Genomic DNA, 22,907 nt, shown 5'->3' on the forward strand with positions numbered 1-22,907 from the left:
TGAAATACTTTGCCTTGTTATTATGTTTAAGTAGCTTAAGGACTACTTAGGAATTTCTATGAGCACTTTTCTTCTCAAAAAGCCGTTTTTTGCTTCCCTCCCAGCCCACTTTAAATTTACTTTTCTCAATCTTTTGCCACTTAAAAAATTAAAGTTATGACCAAAAAAAAGGATGCCAAGGGGAGGGGGAGGGGAAGCACATCTCAATCTCCTTTGCATAGTACCAGGAACATTGGAATTTAAATATAAGATACTGTACTTGTCCGCTTGAGTCTGCAGCCTGCTGGAAGTGCGTTGCTAGAGACGTCTCGTCCTGGAAAACTTCGTTGCACTCCAGACACTTCAAGCTATGCCGGCACAGCTTTGGCGAGTCTTCGTCCAGGGGCATGGCTGGAGGGACAGGCGTGCTTGCAGGAGCCGAGATGACCGCTCCGGTGATGTTGGACTGTATCTTGGCAACAGTATGGGCGCCCATCCCGATGGAGCTCTGAAGGACGGACGAGGCGACGGAACTATTGCTCGTCGGAGAAGCTATCATCTGATCCGCCGGGACGGGTTTCAAAATCAAGTGGGAGCACTGCATCACCACCCCTTTCTCCTTATGCCCGCGGGCGTGAGAGAGAAGGCTGCACTTATTGTAGAAAACAAGGTTCTTTGTGCAGTGGTTGCAGGTGACCTCGATCCGCACGCTCCTCCGGTCGTAGTGCTGCGTCAGGCTCCTTTCCAGGGCGAAGGAGTCTCCGCACTCCAAACACTTGTAGCCACGCGGGGGCAAAGCGATGCCGGCGTTGGCAGGGGGGCTGAGGTTCGGGATGTAAACAGGGACGGGGTTAACACTGCTGAGCACCTTGTTGAAAGCCTCGACCACAGAGCTCTGCAAAGACGACACCACCTGGACCCGGGACACCTTCTTCGAAGGCTGCGAAGCCGCCGCAGAGATTATTGCCTGCTTGATCTGCTGCTGAGGTTTGGTGAGCACCTGGCGGAGTTCGGAGGTGGCCTGAGCGCTTTGAGGCAGTAGGTTAAGGTTGGCAAGATGGACTGTCTTTGGCACGAGTTTGGCGCTGGCAAGGCTGGACGCTGGCACCACCACAGTCTGCTGCTGTATGGCGTTGGCAGCTTTGATAATGGCACTGCTGGCACTCTGCACCGAAGCAGCAGATATCACGGTGGCTTTCACCGTCGTGTTGTTCGCAAGCTTCAGGTTGATAACTTGGGATCCTGCTGTCTTAACAGCCGACACCGGAAGGAAAGCTGTAGCCACGGGTTTAATGGTGACCTGCTTCGGGGCGAGTTCTGCGGACGCAACGGCGTTGGTGACGACCGTCGACTGAAGGGGTGCCCGAGGGGGAGAAGAAAGGACTGCGGCGGAAGTCGGGGAGGAGAGCAGCGAAGTCATGGACGCCACCATGGAAGCCGTTTGTTCTGCTTTGCGGCCGCCATCCAAATCAACTTCCGGCAACACTCTCGTAACCGTCCTCTTGATTTCGCCAGACGACGTCTTGATGGTTTTGATGCGGACTTTCGGGATTGCTGGTGTCGAGCCTGCGGGTGACGGCGGAGACCCTTTGCTGCTGTTTTCGCTCGATACGCTCCGGGGACTGTCAGGTTGCTTAACGGAGGGTTTCTTAGCACAGTCAATGAGACTCTGAGGTTCAGGTGATTTGTCAATGGCCCTAGGGCTTTCATTCATATCTTTTGGCAAGGGAGACGGCTCTCTTGAAGTAGACTGTGGGTCTTTCACAGGGTCTGTTGCTGCTTTTTTAGCACTAAGTGCCGCGATGGCAGCAATACACGAGGAGAGTTTTGCTGATGACTTTGCTTTCGACTGTGAAACACTGGTGAGGTTTGCTTCCGCTTTCTCGGTGCCTATTTTTCCATCAAGTACCCGGTTTTCATGTACCTTTTCGGGATTTTCTTTGTGTAGCTTATCATCTGTTTTTCTCGCTTTAAAGGGTTCGTACATACCCAAAGGCGTAGAGTTTGTTTCTGAGTCTCTTTTAACAAGTTTATTCTTATCGGCATTACCGGAACCTGCAATTCCAGGTTTCATGAGGTTTTCCCCTCCAAGTACCTTTAATTTCTCATAATCCTGCTGGGAGACGGACCCCGTCAGTACGTTTGCTCTGAAGCTCCCACGCATCTCTTCCTTATCAGGGGGGTCATCCACCTCAATTTTTTCATCGTCGTCGAATTCTTCAGCACTTGAGATAGGGCTAAATTGGTTGAAGGTAGACTCTTTCAGTGTTGTCTCAGAAACAGAGCCCTCGTCTTTGTGAGATTTGCAGTCTTCTTTATTGTAACCATCTAGAGTCGAAACAGTTAAAAACCCGTTATGCAAGCCATTGCCTGTAGAGGGGTGACCCTCCTTCTCCGCTCCTTCAGAGGAATCAATCGTCCGCACGTTTTTCACAATGACGCTGACGCCAACATCGGACGACGACGGTGCGTGAGAATCGTCATCAGCATGCACATTCTGCTTGATGTGGCTTTCGTGGTCATCGTGTCCTGACTCAATAGCAGCTTTAGGGTCAACCATATCTGGGATGTCAAATGCCGCAAGGAGGTCGTCAAAGTCCGGGGTCTTCATATCTCCCATGGTCACGTTAATGGCTTAGAAGCAAATCTACAAAATGAATAGAAATGTTTCCTATCAGTACTGTGACTTTTAACATGCAAAAAATACCCACACCAGTGGAAAATGAAGCCCACTAAAGTTGTTTCGTTCTGCCAAGAATCTTACACAAACTTTCTGAAGGATTTCTAATTACTTTGAGGACTTGCAAGTAAGGAAACAATTTTGCTTTTTAAGCAAATTGCAAGGGAAACCTTTCTTCTCAAGGACCGCCTCTTTCCATATGAACCTACCCAGACCCTGAGATCATCTTCTGAGGCCCTCCTTCATGTGCCACCTCCTTGAGAGGTCCGGAGGGCGGCAACATGAGAACGGGCCTTCTCTGCAGTGGCTCCCTGTCTGTGGAATGCTCTCCTCAGGGAAGTCCGCCTGGCGCCTTCATTACACACCTTTAGGCACCAGGCAAAAAGCTTCCTTTTTAATCAGGCCTTTGGTTGACCTGATTAACATCCCATACCCTTTTAAAATGTGTTTCTTTGGGGAGGGGTATTATTGGGTTATTGCTTTTATTTTTCTTTTATATACTGTGATATTTTTATGTGAGCTGCCCTGAGGCCTCCGGGTATAGGGTGGTATATAAATTCAATAACAGGGATAAGAGGCGAGCAAAGTATGTCAGTGCTAGTTATTTACCAAAACTCCAGGGCATTTCATCCACAAAAGATCAGTATCTCAGTTATCATAGCAGTACTGGATGTAGCATGGAAGAGAACAGGCACAGAGCGTCAAGAAAATGTTATGGAGTTCCATCAAAACATTCCATTCACATTTTCCACCGAGTTTAGAGCATATATGGCATCATTAAAGTTCTAGTGGAACATGAGGAGCCTATCTTCTCTATGCTAAAAAAAGCTGTATCTGCCCAGCACCATACACACTGATTTAATGCTGCCTCTTTGATAGGAAGAGTCAATATTTGAGGTGCGTTGACACTTTTATACAATCTTATTTAGGTTTGTGAAAATATTATTCGTTCTGGATTTTGTTAATTTCGTTACAGACTCGAAGCACCCTTTTGTTTAGTTCTAGCTTTGTGATGGTCTGGTGATGAGACACAATTCTGAATCTGGTAATATGTGGGGATCAGTTTAATATCCAGGTAATGTAAAGTTAGAATGTTGTAGATTGGGGGAGGGATTTGATATTTACTGGGGAAACTGCTTCTCTCCCCCACCCCCCACTTTGCAGGTGGACAGTCTCAAAGCAGAGACCCTCCACAGGGCTAGGGGGGATGTGAATTTTAACAGAAGGGACACACCCACAGGTCTCCAGATAAATGACAACTCGTGAAAGAGAAAAATTCAAAAGGAAAACTCTTGATCAGGAAAAAAAAACAAAGAATGATGGGCAACACTTAATATAAAAAAATGCATTCGATTTTCAGTTCTGAACACAGAAGGAAACATTACTGAATAGACATACATCTTCAAGAACAGTCAGGAATTCTTTCACAGAGGGTCAGGCTTTCTGCCTACAAGAAAAAGGGGTGGAAAGGGTTTCCACAGAAGTACCAAATCTATTCTTGATGGATAGCCAAAAAATTATAGTGGGATATAAAAAAATGATAGCCTACAGGGTGGAAATTCCCAGGAAAGTCTTCCATGTACCTCCAAAACTGTGTTTCAGAACCAGCAGCCCAAGTCGCCAGTGGCTTCATTCACACGTAACGCTGGCCATAAACGATGGTCATGCACACAGCTCAAGCACCTTGCGCTTTGCTCCTTTCTTATAAAGAGGAAACAAACCACAGTGTTATGTGCAAACCAGTGTTTGTAGTTTGCTCTTCTCAAGGCAAACCATGATTGGAAACCAAGGTCTGTTCTTGGCTTCCCTTCTAGGAAGGGAGAGCAAAGCAAGGACTACTCAAGCTGCATCATAGCTGTCAACGTTTCCCTTTTTTAAAGGGAAATTATCTTATTCCAAATAGGATTCCTCACAAGAAAAGGGAAAAGTTGACAGCTATGAGCTGCATGCACCAACCCCGAGCTTGTGAACGGGCTAGCTTCCTGTTCATGGATAGAGGCATGTCTGGAAGCAGTCAACCAAAGGCAAGAATTACAGAGTGGGCATGTTAACTGCCATTTGCTCTCCAAATCTCAGGCCTCTAGGGCAGCCTTTCTCAACCTTGGGTCCCCAGATGTTTTTGGCCTACAACTCCCATCATCCCTGACCACTGGTCCTGTGAGCTAGGGATCATGGGAGTTGTAGGCCTAAAACAACTGGGGACCCAAGGTTGAGAACCACTGCTCAATGGCAGGGATGTCCAACCAGTAGATCATGATCTACCAGTAGATCCACAGCTAATCCTGGTATATCACGGGGTCCTCATCGTGTACAAAAAGTTATGGGGGGGAGCTAAAAAACTCTGTGTAATCCTCCCCCCAAAAGCTCAACAACTCTGGGCAATCCACCCACTCCATGCATGCTTCCTCCAATGACAATGGGTAGATCACGGTCAGTTTTTTTATACTGGGAGTAGATTATAGTCTCTTGGGAGTTGGATATGCCTGCTCTAGGGTATGTCACTGTGACTGAAGGTAGGCAGCTCTGCCCACTTTTCAAGCTTGGCCCATGAGGGGTGGGAGAGATAACTATCTGTCATTCCACGTCTGTGCCTTGGACCTTTCCACAAGAGACAGCAGAGTCCTACTTTTCCATATTCAGCAGGTGCTGGCAGCTAACCATCCATTTGGCTATTCGAGGCTGAATTTAATCCTAGTGATACAGATCCCAGTTGAATCAGTCTTCGTATTTACCCCCAGGGAGTGCCAGGGTGCAAAGAGTGTTAAGAACTCTCTTACGGATGCCCAGGTACATCATCTCTGTACTACTGTGCTAATATGCCCACAATAGCCCCAAAATATACACGAGAAATCAAGAGGATTTAATTGAGAGCTAGTAAAAGCACAGAAACCAAAACCCAACAGGAAGTCATCGCTGGAGGCAATTGAACAACTCTAGAAATGCGGAGGCACAGAATGTAATTCTAATTCCAGTTTGGGCCTACAGTGTTAATTTCACAGCACCTCTGTATCGACCTAATGCAGTGATCCAATACCGAACCGAAAACCGACTGAGAATGCACTAAAGTCACTTTTGATACAGTTGAAACATCACAAGGAGGCTAGTATAAAGCAAAACAAAACAAAAAAACCCAGCTATGAAATCTCTTTATATCTATCATAAAGGTAAAGGTAAAGCTACCCCTGCCCGTACGGGACAGTCGTAACCGACTCTAGGGTTGCGCACTCATCTCGCTCAAGAGGCCGGGAGCCGGCACCGTCCGAAGACACTTCCGGGTCACGTGGCCAGTGTGACAAAGCTGCAACTGGCAAGCCAGCACCAGTGCCGCACACGGAAATGCCGTTTACCTTCCCACTATAAAGCGGTACCTATTTATCTACTTGCACTTAGGGGTGCTTTCGAACTGCTAGGTGGGCAGGAAGGAGCTGGGACCGAACAACGGGAGCTCACCCCGCCCCGGGGATTCGAACCGCCGACCTTACGATCAGCAAGTCCTAGGCACTGAGGTTTTACCCACAGTGCCACCCGCGTCCCTTTATATCTATCATAAGTATGTAGTAAAATAAGCTGAATACCAAAGGCATTCAGATTGCCTTAAGTCATAATTCACATGGCAAAATAAAATGCTGGGATCACTAGCATTCACAAACCAATGACTCAAAAGCCCTGTTCACAGCGAACAAGTCACTTTTTATCCACTTATTATCCCTATATCCAATTTCTAAATCTTTCCAATACAAACCTCGCCAAACCAAGGCACTTTCTTCCAAAAGTTCATGGGTTCTTATTTATTGCCTTTAAATTAGGCAAACTGCTGAGACCAGTCACTAATCTTGAAATAGTGAAAAGATTTCGCTCAGCTGAGTTGCTGCAAATGGATATGCATCTTATCTTCTTCAGAGATTATTGCAAAAGCTAGATTATCATAATTACATTTGCTGAAGTACGAACTCAGTATAAGATGCACAATATATATATTTTTTCTTTTTTAAAAAAAACTCCTCTATGAAATAATATCCTTTTAAGCAGCCACAAGCTAGCCATTCCTGGAGGGGGTTTCATTTTATTTTTTATTTTAAAACAACAACCCCAAATTCAAATTCTATTAAAAGTGTTGCTCCACAGATTCCAAGATAATTCAAGGATGAAAGCCCTGAAGAGTTAGCTAAACAATTAAAGCATGGGACTAGGCAAATGCCAAAAATCGCATGTAGCTGGAACGCTGTACACGGTATGGAGCTTTTAAAAAATCACACCCTTTGGCTGGAAGTAAGCAACATTTCAATTGTCCCTAGTTGTGGGCAGTCCTAGATTTCTCCAAGGAAAGAGATTTAAAAACCCAGGGAATTCTGCCTTCTGGGCCCACTGACAACTGTAGCATCCAAAAAGAAAACACAATACAGTACAGTGGACGTTCAGGTTGCGAACGTGATCTGTGTGGGATGAACGTTCACAACCCGCAGTGTTCGCAACCCACATCTGCGCACGTTGCGATTCGGTGCTTCTGAACATAGCGAGATTTAATGCTTCTGCGCATGTGTGACTGCTGAAACCCGGAAGTAACCCGTTCCAGTATTTCTGGGTTTCAGTGGTCCGCAACCCGAAAAAAACACAACCTGAAGTGGCTGTATGGACTGTATATAGGAACCTAGGAAGCTGTCATAGTGGGGTAGGAGGAACTGAAAAAAATGTTAATATATTTCACTCGATTCTGACTAAACTTAGCCTCCTAGAACATGATGTACATTAGGAGGCTTAGTTTGGTCAGAATTGAGTAAACATTTCCAGAAACATTACTTCTGGTAAAAGAGCCAGCATAGCCACTAGAGGGCCATGAAAAATTTGTGTCCCAGGCTTCTTAGACTCCTCTACCCATGTACTATCTGAAACCAAAGGGGCGCACTGGTTGCCAGATGTGAGATTTTTTTTGCAGCTCTTCTACCCCACAAGCAGGTGTATAATCTATAATTAAAATACACAATAAAACAATTCCACCAAAAAGTTCAAAGCGTCCATAATTAAAACTTCATCAAGACTTTTAAGCCGAGATCTTTCCCAGGACTGCATCTGTACTGGAATTATCTTTAAGATGTTTGTTGTTAATCTTTTGTCACTGGGCTCCTTTGGGAAGAAGGGCAAGACATAAATTTAATAAGTAAAATTGCAATGGGGGGAAAATCGCAATGAAAGAAGCTGGTTAAACAGCATTTAGATTAGTTAAAAGAGGAATTAAAACGATTCCAGGTCAAGAAGTTCCAAGTTCAGGGGAAAGCTGCATGTATCAGGAAAACATATCCTGGTAATTCCACCCCACTCCACCCCTCCTGGCCATCTTGAATGTGATTTCTTGGTGAATCACTGAAAACAATCAAGCTCACTAACTCAGCCAGGATTGATTCAGCTCACTTCCTGACATGTCAAGGGAGCTGTGTAAATCAGCCCATATAGTTTTGGGGGAGGCGGCAGGGGGCAGGGAAGGGGGAAATGGATTTTATCGAACACTCATCCCTTTTCACCACCTTACAGAAGTACCATTGCTCTCCTCCAAAACCACAAGCCAGCCAGAGCTGATATCACACAAATGCATATTTTATGAAAACGATAAAAGCGAGCATTTAACTAGCATTTCCCTCCTTTTCTCTTCAGTCTCTATTTGCCCATCTCTGCAGCCGGTAATACGTTTGCTAATGGGTTGTGACTACAGAACACACCTACCTGTGGTGTTAAACGATGAGGAGGAAGAGCAAGGATCTTAAATTGCACCTAGATCGGAGTCGGGTCAAAACCAGCCTTCTCCCAACTTTACGGCTACAGACGCTTCGGATTACAACACCCACCCGTTGGCTGCCAGCACAGCTGGGAGTTGCAGTCAAAGACATGCGGAGGGCAGGTCAAGGCCAATTGGGAATCTTCTGGCATGCAAGGAATGGGAGAAGGAAGCCACTCGCTCTCATTTCTGGAGTCAACATGCCTGCATCAGCCGCTTCCCCTGACCCATGAACATCAGAACATCTATCAATGCACGCTCTGGCAACAGCAAAAAGGCATTACTTATGGGGTGGTCCAAGAGTTCCCTTTTTCTTTTTTAAAAGAAGAACCATTCAAAGCAGTGTGGTACAATGCATATATACCGTCTCTGTTAAAATGCTCCAGGAAGCAATGGGAGCATTCAGATGGAGTAGGGATTTTCAACAGCACTACAGAGTAAGGTGACAAACAGTCCCAGCACAGGCCCGAGCGTTCCTCAGCCTATAGCTGCCATTTGCATTCAAGAGAGAGAAAATGCATGTTTACCGCGTCCATAAAATAAATGCCACATGTTGTTTAGCCCTCAACCTTGCGTCTCTTTTTCTGGTTTGTGTATGATGCAACTGTAGCCTCTGCACAATGCTTCAATCCTGCAGGCATTTAAGATTCTGGCTTCTTGACAAATCACACTTGGCAGATTCTGGGGACACCACCGTCCAATCCTATAGAGAGACCATCTACCTAGGAATCCAGATTTGCTTATGTTTGTTGCCAACAGCCCAATGCTGACAGTCTGGCTAATTCATTTAGGAAACTGCAGTGTTTGCACTGCACTGTGTAGTTTGATGGATTCAAGTCCAATAGCTTCGTGACAAAACGCAGCTTGGAAAAGAGGGCTGCCTCTTTAACCCAATTCTTTTTGGCGTCTTCTCAATGCCCCTTAACTATGCTTTTCGAAATCGCCCTTGAGGATGATCAAATCGCAAACTTGCGCAGAGAGAAAGAATAGGAGCAAAGTCTGTTGCAAACCTTCTTGGACCAGCTCCACCTTCTCCCTCAGGAACAGAATTACGAAAGCCAGCTGTGAGGCAGAGCTTTATATACACAACTGCTTATGATCACCCTCGACAGATTGCAACCAGACATTCACTTGGCCTGTGTCTACATCATTTCCTGCCTCTCCTGAAATTCCAGGATGCAACGTGGTTAACCCTTGTCCTAATCTCCTGCTGGCCTTGTAGACTCTGCTTCAAAGGATGAAGCTGTCTTTATTCCCAATGAAACAAGAGGGACAGTGTATCCAGGCAGAGGCTACCTTGCAGGAGTGCCTCTTGGATACGACTATCATGCCTGGGTTTGCAGGCCCCGACACAAGGGCAGTAGTGGGAAGAAACAGAGGGTGGGGCATTTGATGGGAAGAGAGGCTCCCCTCATTGTGCCTCAATTTCAGCCACTTTGGAAATGGGAGCAGGGATGCCCCCTCCTCTCCCCAACAGAGAGGAAAGTCTCAGTGGAGGCTAAGCCTGTAGGCAACCCAGAGAGAAGGCAACTCAGGAAGCATCATCAACCGATTAGAAGCCCAAACAAAAGGGTGTAGCATTGCTGACTAGAACCAGGTGCCATTTCTGCAATTGGGACTCACTCCTGAAGCACACACTTTGCAACCCTGACATCCTTGCAAAGTGAGCGAGTCTCTTGAGTGAGAACACCATGCCTTGTCTTTAAAAGCTTGGCGAGCAAGTCATGGAAGCTGTTGAGACATCTTCGTTGCTTCCGTCCAGTTCTGAATATCTTGCGTAATTCCTGAATCATGACTCCCAAACTCTGTGTCTGTGCCAAACCTGCACCATTATTTGCCTGAACAAATATCCATTTCTTACTTGCATGTAACAGCTGCTCTCTGCATGTTTTGGGCATGAAGCAAGACACTTAACTCTGGAACTAGATCCAAAAGTCCCCAGTGAGACGCTCCAGAGACCCCTGGGAAACTCCTGCATCAGAACATGGACTGAACGATGATGCCTACTGCTAGGCCCTCAATGGAACTTGGTTTAGTAAGCATCTCCAGATCCTAAAGTACAGGTGGCCTAGTAGTCAATGCCCTCCACAAATTATTGCTCTCCACAGCCCATCAACTAAAAGCCAGCACAGCCAACGCTCAGGGATGATGGGATGGGTGTCCACTAACTTCTGAAAGACATGGGCCTTTTTAAAGTTGCTGCAGGAATTCAGGAAAAGGGAGGAGTTACAAGGGTTTAACACTATTATATAGTTATTTATACCCCACCTTCTTCCTTGACAGGACCCAAGGCAATATTGTTGTTTGGGCCTATGCCTGATGCATGCCTTCAACATGCCTTGCAGTCTTGGAGTCTGTGACTCACATCCTCAGTCAAAGCAACACCGTCATTATATAAAACTGACTGCGGCTTAAATCTTAACCAGTGATGCATTATCATCAAGCCTACTCAGACATATAATTAAGTTATCTACATCTGGCTGAAAATATATGTGTTTCATTGATAATTTTATTATGTGCAACACTCAAGAAAGTTTTCTGATTAAGGGGTCTACAGTTTCCCTCCCCCCTAAATAAATACATACAGGGGCAGCCAAGTTCTGGTCAATAAGTTGCACGAGTCTCTCAAATAATTCAGATACTGAGCGAAATGAGCAGGAAAACAATTAAGCTGGGGGAGGGGGATGTAGCTTTATGCATGCGCCAAATGCACAGTCACATGCACATCATACATTTAAAGCATGCCGCTTCTCCCCAAAGAATCATGGGAACTGTAGCTTACCCCTCCCAGAGTTATGGTTTAGAGCACCCTTAGCTAACTATAGTTCCCAGAATTCCTTGGGGGAAAGCCATGTAATTTAAATGTATGCTACGGATGTGTCCCAACAGAGCAATGGTTCTCAAAGGGTGTGGCAGGAGAGGATGGTAAGTGTGGCAGGAAGATTCAAGGACAATCCAAGAAACATTTAAGCATTTCAATGCAGCATGGAGATACAACTAGAACCAGTATCTACAGCTCTCCTCCAGAGCACTGGCTATTCTATGAAAGTTCTCCACAACACAGGAATTTTCAACTCCCGACAAATATGGAAGATTAGAAAAGAGAAAGGCCCATTTGTGTTGATGAGCAGATGAGGGTTTGTCTCAAATTAGACCTAATATAAATGAGATGACCCGGCAAAAGCGAGCTCATACCTCTCACTGAGTTTATAGATCCTTAAAGTCCATGTGTAAGAGGCTCATTTATAATTATTTTGGGGGGATGATTCTGCGTTGTTTCATACTTTCTGGCTGTCCCGTGATCATACTATAAAGTAGCTGTGTTCCGTGCTGTGAATCAAGCATTGCTAGGAGTTGTTTCTTTTCGTTTTCCAATGTTATTTCTTATCAATATAAAAATTTGGTGTGGTGCGAGCAAATTTTTCTTCTGAAAGTGCGGCCCAGAGGAAAAAAGTTCGAGAAGCACTTGCAATAAAGAGACTTCACGTTCGTTCATTTTCCCCATCATCTGTCATAGCCAATAAGAGGAGACGACTGCAGGGGCACTTTGAGCATCTCAAGCCAAGCTACCAAGCAGGGAGGGCTATGTCTTGTGAGAGACGGAATGGAGGACAGAGAACCGAGGTTTGTGCTGAAGAGAGCTAGAAGAGAACTTTCTCAGGGATGCAATGATGGTCAGTAGCTTAGATTCCGTCAGGCTGTATGGTAACTAGAGGGAAAGAAGAAAACAATGGCCTCTCCATCAGCTCTGCTGAGACAGTAGCAACTTTGGGCTCCTCTTCCTGTTTCAATTCCGGCTAAAGTAAGTTTGTAGACAATATATAGTGCCTGGGTTAGCTTGTTTCCTCTGATTTCCTTTCCTCTGGTGTCTTTGTAATCTTGGGGGGAAAGAGGGACTACACTGGTGCCTCGCAAGACGAAAAGAATCCGTTCCGTGAGTCTCTTCGTCTAGCGGTGTTTTCGTCTTGCGAAGCAAGCCCATTAGCGGATTAGCGCTATTAGCGGTTATTAGCGGCTATTAAAGGCTTAAGGGATTAGCGGATTAGCTGCTAAAAGGCTATTAGCAGCTTAGTGCCTTAGAAAAAGGGGGTGGGGAGCGAAACCCCCCCCCCCAGGAATCGCAAGACATTTTCATCTTGCGAAGCAAGCCCATAGAGAAATTCGTCCTGCGAAGCACCTCCAAAACGGAAAACCCTTTCGTCTAGCGGGTTTTCCGTCTTGCGAGGCATTCGTCTTGCGGGGCACCACTGTACCTTATTACTGTCCTGTAGGTTGCACTGGGGTGCGATGGGTCTCTCTCAACTTCAAATAAATGACTTTAAAACAGGGGGTGGGAATTGAAGGAGGTCTATCAACATTTGAGCAACGGTGGCTCAATGGAACTTCCATGTTCAGAAGCCGAATACTTAAGAACATTAGATGCACTAGTGCAGGGTTTCCCAAACTTGGGTCGCCAGCTGTTTTTGGACTACAACTCCCATCTTCCCTAGCTAGCAGGACCAGTGGTCAGGGATGATGGGAACTGGCAGACCATGCTGGAAATACAATGCTGAATGAGATGGACCTCTGGTCTGATCCAATTAGGAAAAATTGTAATAATCACATACAAAAGAAACAGTATACAAAAAGTAAATAAGGAGGCCATTTACAGGATAAAGGAAGTCTTTTTATTTTTATGGTATGCTTTCTTTGTGTACGTGGATAGGAATTTAATTTTGATAATTAAATTGTCAATAGTGGTGGGTTTGTTTGTATGTATGAGTTGTTGTGGACTATGTTGTAAATAAAGTTTTTAAAAAAATTTTTTTTTTAAAGGATCTTCTTACGATTAAGTAGCAGGGCTGAGGAAACTCTGGCCCTCCGGATGACAAAAGGCGCCTTGAGCCCCATCCAGGATGGCCAATGAAAGGGATGGGATGATGGGAGTTGTAGTCCAGCCAAAAAGAAAAGACATATATCAAAGCTTATGATAAAGTCCTCACCAAAGACACCTGAGTATGCTTAGTAGCCGTGGAATAAACAGAAAGGTCCAGTGTGCCGTAACTGCGAAAAGGTGAAGCGTGTTGCTAATAACACCAAAGTCACAGGTTTGATCCCCGTATGGGACAGCTGCATATTCCTGCATTGCAGCGGGTTGGGCCAGATGATCCTCAGGCTCCCTTCCAACTCTGGGATTTTATGATCCATGTGAAGAATTGTGAGAACAGAGATGGAGAATGCAGTTGTCAATATAAAAATTTAATAAATAATAATACTCTTGCGAGGGGGTATTGTTTTTGTTTGTCGTTAAAAAGTATGTATTTTTGTGTTTTTATATTGCAAACCATTCTGTGATCTCTAGATGAATGATGGTATAGATGATGATGATGATGATGATGATATGGCGAGCCTGCGCTTGGAATGCTGTGTACAGGTCTGAGCAAACAATATTGCAGAGCTGGGAAGCGGGTGGCGCTGTGGTCTAAACCACTGAGCCTCTTGGGCTTGCTGATCAGAAGGCTGGTGGTTCAAATCCCCGCAACAGGGTGAGCTCCTGTTGCTCTGTCCCAGCTCCTGCCAACCTAGCAGTTCGAAAGCATGCCAAAAAGTGCAAGCAGATAAATAGGTACCGCTCCAGCGGGAAGGTAAATGGTGTTTCTGTGTGCTGCTCTGGTTTTGGTGTTCCATTGCGCCAGAAGCGGCTTAGTCATGCTGGCCACATGACCTGGAAAAACTGTCTGTGGACAAACGCCAGCTCCCTCGGCCTGTAAAGCGAGATGAGCACCACAACCCCGGAGTCGTCTGCAACTGGACTTAACTGTCAGGGGTTTACCTTTACCTTTTTAGAAAAAGTTCAGAAAAGGACAAATCCCTTGTGAGGAAGGGTTAGAAGAGTTGGGGCCTTTTAGCTTAGAAAAAAAGGCAAGTAAAGGAGAACACGTTAGAGGTGTACAAGATTTACACATGGTAAGCGGAATCTGGATAGAGACACTTTTCTTCCTTTGCAGCAATGCTAGAACCTGTGGTCAACCAATGAAGTTGAACACTGGAAGATTTGGGACAGAAAAAAGGAAGTCCTTCTGCACACAGTACAACTAATCCAGAATGCAGCAGCCAGACTGGTGACTGGGAGCGGCTGCTGAGACCACATAACATCGGTCTTGAAAGACCTACATTGGCTCCCAGTACATTTCTGAGCACAATTCAAAGTGTTGGTGCTGACCTTTAAAGCCCTAAACGGCCTTGGCCCAGTATACCTGAAGGAGCGTCTCCACCCCCATCGTTCTGCCCGGACACTGAGGTCCAGCGCTGAGGGCCTTCTGGCGGTTCCCTCCCTGCGAGAAGTGGAGGTTACAGGGAACCAGGCAGAGGGCCTTCTCAGTAGTGGCACCCGCCCTGTGGAACGCCCTCCCAGCAGATGTCAAAGAAATAAACAACTATTTGACATTTAGGAGACATCTGAAGGCAGCCCTATTTAGGGAAGTTTTAAATGACTGGTGTTTTAATGTATTTTTAATCTCTGTTGGAAGTCACCCAGAGTGGCTGGGGAAACCTAGCCAGATTGGCTAATTAATATTAATATTATTAATAATAATTGTGTGGAAGTATGGAAATGCTGCCCTAAGAAGCAGTGATGGCCACCAACTCTGATGGCTTTAAAAGACTGGACAAATTTGTGGCAGATAAAGCTATCAGTGGCCAGTGGCCATGATTACTATGTTCCACCTCCACTGTTGGAGGCAGTAGGACTCTGAATACCATGTGCTTGGGACCTCGGGTGGAGAGAGCCTTGTTGGACTAAATCTCTGCTCATGGGCATCCAGGTGAGAAGAAGAAGAAGAAGAAGAAGAAGAAGAAGAAGAAGAAGAAGAGGAGGAGGAGGAGGAGTTTGGACTTGATATCCCGCCTTTCACTCCCCTTAAGGAGTCTCAAAGCAACTTACAATCTCCTTTCCCTTCCGCCCCACAACAAACACTCTGTGAGGTGAGTGGGGCTGAGAGACTTCAGAGAAGTGTGACTGGCCCAAGGTCACCCAGCAGCTGCATGTGGAGGAGCGGGGAAGCGAACCCGGTTCACCAGATTACGAGTCCACTGCTCATAACAACTACACCACGATGGCTCTCAGAGCACTGATTTAGATGGGCCTTTGGCCAAACCCAGCAGGTCTCTTTCAATGTTCTTAGCATCTGGAACCTTCTACTATAGAGGAACAACATAACATAATATGTAGGGGGAAATACACAGTGGGGCTTGACCTCCAAGGCTTGTGAGGCTGTGACACTGCAATGCATGCTCCCAACTCCTAGGCACCCATTTCTGGGGTTTCAGTGGTGGTTTTTAGATGCTTGCATATAAAGAGCTAAAGGAATCTTTCAGTTTCCTGGATGCCAACATCAAAGGTTCCATGCTTTCAGGCAACGAGAGTGTCAGGAGTATTCTAGAACTTTGTTGGAATTGAACGTTGTGCTGTTACAAACATTCTATGCCTGCAAATGAAAAGATTTGCTCCCCCCCCCACCGCTACGTACTGTTCTGGGGGTTCTCTTACCACTGCCCAAGCCAATTTGGGTGGGGGAAGGCTCCTGAACAAGAAGAAGACTTTATGCAGGGCTTCCGCTGAGGTTCATGCCACTTGGGTCTAGGATTCTTAAACTTCAGAAAATTTTGCCTCTCTTTAGCTTCTTATAGAAGCATCAAGAGAAACAAACAAACAGGAAGTCACTCTGCACATCAGCAAAGCGGTTTATCTAAAGAAATGCAAAAGAAAACTGAAAAAAAGATGGAGGAGGAAAAGCCATAATACGTTCAAACCGAAGAGGGTTCAACGCCCAAGTGCTGCATTGCTTTTGAACACTTCTCAGCTTCACCAGCCCTATTTGGGATATTTCCTTGAACCAATAACCTGGTGCAAACTGCTTCACACATTCAGGTTGTCAACTCTGATGTACATGCTGTGTGCAGATACCTTCAAAAGAAGCAAAACGTGCATCAACCCTCTAGCAGAAATTGCCAATGCATGTTACCAGTTTAAATGAAATAAGAATTTATTTAGAAATATTTCCCAACTGCCCTTCAGACAAGGATACCAAGGTGATGTACAATGTACATAAAAAAACAAGGTACAAATGCAACACAACATCACACTGGGTAACTAACACAGTGTCCTACACATGTTGTTGGACTACAACTCCCATCAGCCACAGCCAGGATGGCCCATGGAAAGGGATGGTGGGAGTTGTAGTCAAGTATCATCTGGAGGACACCACTTTGACTACCCCTGGCGAACAACAAGGATAGGGAAACTGTGACCCTCCTGATGTTAGGAAGAACTTTCTGATGGTAAGAGCTGTTCGACAGTAGAATGGGCGCCCTCAAAAGGTGGCGGACTCTCATTCATTGAAGGTTTTTAAGCAGAGGTTGAACAGCCATCTGTCATGGATACTTTAGCTGAGATTCCTGGTCTGCAGAGAGTTGGATTAGACAACTCTCAGGGTCCCTTCCAACTCCACAATTCTATGCTGTTGGATTATAAACTCCCATCATTCCTCATCACTAGCAATGCTGGGCGAGGCTGCTGCAGCAACATCTGCAACTCTTCCAATGGTGTTGGACTACAACATCAGGCCTACTACGCTGGATCAGAGATGACGGATGTTGTAGTCCAAGCAACTTCCAGAGGGACACAGGTCCCCCATCCCTGGCATGAATATCAGATTGATGGAGCACTCAAAGGATAATTTACTTCTGCCATTTACTAATATCCTGGGCCATGTTAAGGGCTTCTAAAGCTCAGGCTCCTTCCTGAAAGTCAGGAGACCACCAGGAACCATCTCCTAGGCAGAGCAGGGTTCCTACTGGAATGGAAATTGGGAAAACTCTCACACATGTGTCAAAGTAGTTGGTCACACCCATGGGATTATTTGGATCCAGAAATAGTATTCTATTTACACTGGGGTTGGGGTTTTTTTGGGGGGAGGGGAGTATTTCCTCTGCTGCAGCAGTGGTGAACGGATAGCACTGGCAATTCATTGTTCAAGACACCCACACGTAATCCCAGTGAACTAGGAAGAAGTAGGCCCTGGAAATGTTTGTGTCAACGTTTTCACACTTTCACAGACAAATCAATATCCTATGTGTACCCAGGGTAACACTTCCAGTGAAGACAAAGCAAATTGCTTTATTTCCGAGAAGACCTAAAAGCCATGAACTGATTCAGAATCAGCTACGAAGCAGATTCCAACATGAGCTCCTCCTAAGAAGACCAGCTCTCTCTCAAAAAAAAAAAAAAAATCTGCATTTTCAGCTTAAAATGATGGCCTACATGTGCAGGGGGTGGGAAGGTGGGTGGCACAACACACACACACACACACACACAAACCCCAATCCTCAAAAATCTCTCAGAGAACAGAATGTTTGAATATATTATACAGAAACATCCAAAGAATCATAAACAATTATCTGTTCGGGTTTCTTGAGCTACAGCAAACAGTTCCAGCACAAAATGTAACTGAAAAGAAAGAAGGAATGCTTTGCAGTAAGAAAAAAAATAGAGAGAGCGCACACACACGACACAGACACACATATCCATGCATAGTGCAATGCCTCTTCCAAACCCCAAATCCAGTAAGAACACTGCCACAAAATGAAGTGTTAGTACTTACAGTTTTATAAAAAACCTTACAAAGCAGAAAGGTGATCTCATGTAACCCCAGGGATCTCAGCTGACCCTAGGGAGGAGAAAGACCCAAATGCAGACTAGCCATCCATATTCTCCCCATTATGTTACATGGGGGGGTGCTGCCTAAAACAGCATTATCTACAGCCCAGCACCGAACCACTGTATATTGACATTAAATTCAACGCACAAAAATGGAATCACAGCACAGTTGTCCCTCTCCCCACCCCCAGCCATGCAAGCTATTTAATGCCCTGTCAGATCTGAGACGCACAAAACAGTATACCTGGTGGGTGTTTTTTTTTATTAAAAAAACACCTCCATATCAAATGTCTGCAGGCTTTAAGAGACCACATGCAACTTTCAATACACTGCAATTTATTCCTTAAATACCTTATGTCATCTGCAGCACAATCAGGAAATAAAGAGGTTCCTTAATGCTTGTGTCACCCTCTAAATGCAGCCAACCTTGCCTGTCACCAGCCTCCATGGAACTTACCCAATCAAAATACTCCCAAGGCTTTTAAGATTGTCTACTTTATTCCGCTTGAATACAATGGACAACCTAAATTTCAAACTAGATCAGGACAATTTTTTTCATCCTACTGTTTATCCTCCATCTTTATTTGGGTTCCTTCTCTCCGCACATCCCCCCCCCGTTTTCTTTTTTTTTCCATGACTGCAGATTTATAATACCAGCTGCCAGCTAGGGCAGGCTGGATTTTCAGAAACATCATAATGCACGTAAAAATTCCAGCGTTCCTGACGATTTCCTGTTTTAGGAAGTCACAGTTTTCTAGCCACAGATTCCCCCAAAGGCAAAGAAATGTTTAGTGCTCCAATATAATCTCTGAGAGCCTTTGTTCTTCCTTTTGCCACATTCATTATTGCTTTCTCCTACCTCCCCCGCTCCCTTTCTCTTGAGTCTCCAGCTTCAGCAGAAGATGCAAAATGCCTGCTCTAATCCAAGCACATATTTATTTTTTAAGGAAGGAAAGCAAATCTTATCCTTTATCTAATGCTCTGAAGCTTTGAGTCAGGGGGAGACATTCCTTACCAGCTGATGTACTGTCCATCCGGTCTCCTATTTGTATGTAATTAATTCTCGAGTATTGTAATTCATGCTACTAGTAATCCACTGGAGTTCTACACAAAACCTTTTAAAAAAAGCATCCTCTCTGTTGGACTGCAAAAGCCTCCATTTACAATACAATCTAGTAAGCAAAATGCATATCTGGCATTTGTACACACACTCAATGTCTGCCTCAAAAACTCCTTTCCCTTACCTCTCAAAAAAAAAACAAGAGAAGGAAAAGGGACAAGGTTATTTAGTTTGGCTGAAAGAGGAAGGACATAAGAAATCATCACTTTTTTGATGATTAGATGGAAAATTATAAAAGTTCAATGGGCCAGTAATGCAAAACAGCCCTCTACCATGTGGTCCATGATTTATGATTGTCACACAGGGGCCTGTTCTTTTATGAATCAGCAGAGGAAAGAGAATTCTTGCCTTTAAGGTACTGTACACCAAACAAATGCAGTACTGTTAGCCTGGCTATCAATATAAACCATAGCTTTAATCCTATTAAATCTGGACAAATTTAATTGCGTTTCTTCGCCTAATTTAGACCACTGCTTTTTTTTCACCAAGGTGCCTGGGTGTGCAGCCACAAAACTGCATTCAGGCTCTGCATGCATGTTCCTCGATGCCATTGTGATCATAGTCAAATAATACCATAGCTCACCTTGTGTACCTTGGCCTGTGACAAGATTTTTGTTTGGGGTTTTTTTAATGCCAATGATCAGCTATGCAACCACAGATGCATAGCCACTGCAAACCTGAAAGGGTTAAAGGCAGCCCCAATCAATAGGCCTGCAAGGAGAAAAAGAAGAGAGAATGCCTTCTAAGCCTCTTTTGAAAATGCTTTCATGAGCAATTCTACAACAACACACAGGGTTCCTCTTGGCCTTTAACAGTGACACAACACACAGAGAGACATATAGACTTAATAATGCTATTTTCTTTCCTGAAAAGAAACGACAGCAGCACCCTGTAAATACAAAACAGCATGCAAAAGCAGCAATCCTGACTCACAAGCATAGAAATACAAATCTTTCAATCCATTTTTTTTTTATTTTGTGCAGCTGGAAAAAACAAAAAACACCACAACCCAACACCTACATATCCAAGTGTGCCACCTAGCAAAGCAAACCATATTTTCTCCTTTACAAAAAGGGTGATAAATCTCAGTTCTTGTCCATTACTTCAGCAAAAGCAAACCAAAAAAAAAAGGAGATAAAAAAGGCATGAACCAGCCAAAAGTAATCTCAGTTACTGAAAATATGTACACAGATACACAGAATCCTTTATGACTATTACAGTAGCCACATACCAGTGCTGTGTGTCTAAAGTGTGCATTCACATATTGTTATGGGATGGTATCTTTCTGCAAGATCCTCTGCTTTTGGCTGCCATGGAGGGAAAAAGCTCTCCCACTGTAGTAGCTCAATGACTGCATTGTGTTCAGGAGCTGATCTGCCTCAAACCAGTTTCAGCCGGTTCTGGTCACCCTACATAAAAAGCTATGGCAACCCTCGCTGAGTTGCCAACAAGTCCCTGAAAATCAGAGGGACTCGGGTTGTTTTCTTCTCTGGTGCAAGGGCAATTTCTGCCCTGGGTGCCCTCCTGTTTTCAATCGCAGACCCCCTCTCCCCCCCCCCACACAAGCACACAACACCACAACAGCATCACACCCCCCAGCCTCCTCTTTTCGTCTTCCTCCATAACTTACCTCCCCCAGAAACCTGGCTGAAAAGCTGGGTGTGTGTCTGTAGCTAACAAAAGAGAGACCGCAATAAAAATAAAAAGAAATCCCCACAGGATCTCCTTTTGCTGCACAAAGGATTCTCGGACAGAGGAGCAAGAGGGTGGCTGCTGCCAAGCAGAGTCCCCCCCCCTCCCCCAAATCGCGGCTCCCCAAGAGAATAAGATGCTTCTAATGAGAGCCATCGCTTCTCTTACTGCCCTCCTCACCAGGGCATCTTCAAAGCAAGGTTTCCCAACTCAGAAACCAACCCGTCCTTGCAATGTTTGGGGAAGCTGAAAGGAATCGTCTGCCCCGGTCCAACACTGCTTATTATGGGTCTGTTCAACCCATCCTGGTGGTTACAGCAACACATATCTAAAACCCTGGCCTTGGGGAGACAGGGTTCCCCCCCACTAGAAGGTGATCGAAGAACAAGGCCTTTCCTCACCTACCAACATCTCCATCCTCATGAAGAGTTGTCTATCCTTTGCAAATGGATGCTGGAGTCCACTGGGGTTGGTGGGGTGGAAGGCAGGGAGCCAAAGGCAGAGAGACCCAACTTATTCTACTTCTGCCTTCATCCTCCTGCCCGTTGAGGTCTACAAGGTCAACAGTGAGACTGAGGAGGAGAAATCACAACAGGCAGGTAGGCAGGAGTGGGCTGGCTTGAGAGCTGATTCAGGTTGGTGGAGGCAGTGCCCCATTCACCCTAATGGACCAATGAGGGATGCTACGGCATAAAGTGCAACACCAAACTATGGTTTTCCACACGTCCCCTGGACACAGGCTCCAACCTCTGCCTTTAACAACCTTAGGGGGCCATGTTTGATCATTTCCTCCAGATGTTGCAGGACTACATCTCCCATCATCCATTGCTATTGGTCCTTCTGACTGGGGCAGATGGGAAACCAACAACATCTGAATTACCCATGAGGGTAATTCAAAACCATTTTTACCAGTTTCTTTGTTTGTATTTGCATAGGCTTTTTAAAGGATTAGTCCAGTTCATTCAATCCGGGATGGGGAAACTGAGCTGTTGAGACTCCAATTCCCATCATTCCCAGCCAGTATGGTCAACAAGCAGGGATGATGAGGTTGGAGCCCAACATCATCTGGTGGATCACTGGTGCCCCATCCATGACAGGGCAGAAGGCTCAAATTTTCTTAATAGCTTATTGCCAACCATAGAACAGAGCAACTACCATTGACATAATTACAGCTTAATTATCTTATCTTATCTTATCTTATCTTATCTTATTTCCCTCCCATTTCTGTTTCATACTATAACAGCTTGGCTGCTTCCATACTAGGAAGATATGGAATTCTGCATTGCCCAACCACCAGAAGACCTGATCATGCTAGGATCCTCCTGATACCATCCTCACTATCACCCACCCCCACTTTCTTCTCAACAACGTGGGTCCTACTCACATTTTCTCTACCACACTCTTCCTTATCTCCTTCCATACTCTGTCACATGCCGCCACCCCTCGCTCAGAGGCCCCTCACCATTGTTCCTAGGTGCAGGACCACAGCTCAGTAGCAAACCACACATTTTGCATGCAGAAGGTCCCTGGCATCTCCAGTTTAGGTAGCAGGTGATGTGAAAGGCTTTTGCTGGAGAGCAGACTGGGCAGGTCTAGACAGACAAATAAGTCTAGCCTAGTATAAAGTAGCTAACCAATAGTCCTAAGATCTCTACAGAGGTGAGGCCCTTTTGTTATCTTGGCAGCACAGGGACACTGAAAACCTACCCCCATCCAAAGAAGCACAAGTAACATAGCTTTCGCTACTCCCATACTGGTGCAACATTCAGTGAGTAAGATTTACTACCCCTTGCTGCAAGAAAATCATGTTTACTAAGAACTCCAAAATCCATAGCTGGGCATTAACTTCATTGGGTGGCACACTTTTGGGTTGGATACAACCCAAACATTGCTCAACTGTGGATCTGCACCTCCCCACTCCTCCTCGCCTTTATGGACCAACATAGCAACCTTTCTTGTTCCTATTTACTAA

General features: G+C 45.2%; 1 protein-coding gene across 9 annotated transcripts in view; it reads right to left on the reverse strand.

Moving 5' to 3' along the window:
- ZNF532 (zinc finger protein 532) overlaps window positions 1-22,907 on the reverse strand; it is a 56,852-nt gene that overhangs the window by 32,628 nt on the left and 1,317 nt on the right. For 2 of the 9 annotated variants that reach the window (XM_083402656.1, XM_083402663.1), the window contains exon 2: window positions 260-2,626. In XM_083402656.1, the coding sequence (XP_083258782.1) occupies window positions 260-2,599 (2,340 nt within the window). In that variant the 5' untranslated portion in view covers window positions 2,600-2,626. The other 7 variants (XM_083402657.1, XM_083402658.1, XM_083402661.1 and 4 more) reach the window with 7 other exon arrangements.

Source organism: Podarcis tiliguerta, assembly GCF_965153285.1.
Source record: "Podarcis tiliguerta genome assembly, chromosome: 11".
NCBI classification, from domain to species: Eukaryota; Metazoa; Chordata; class Lepidosauria; order Squamata; family Lacertidae; genus Podarcis; species Podarcis tiliguerta.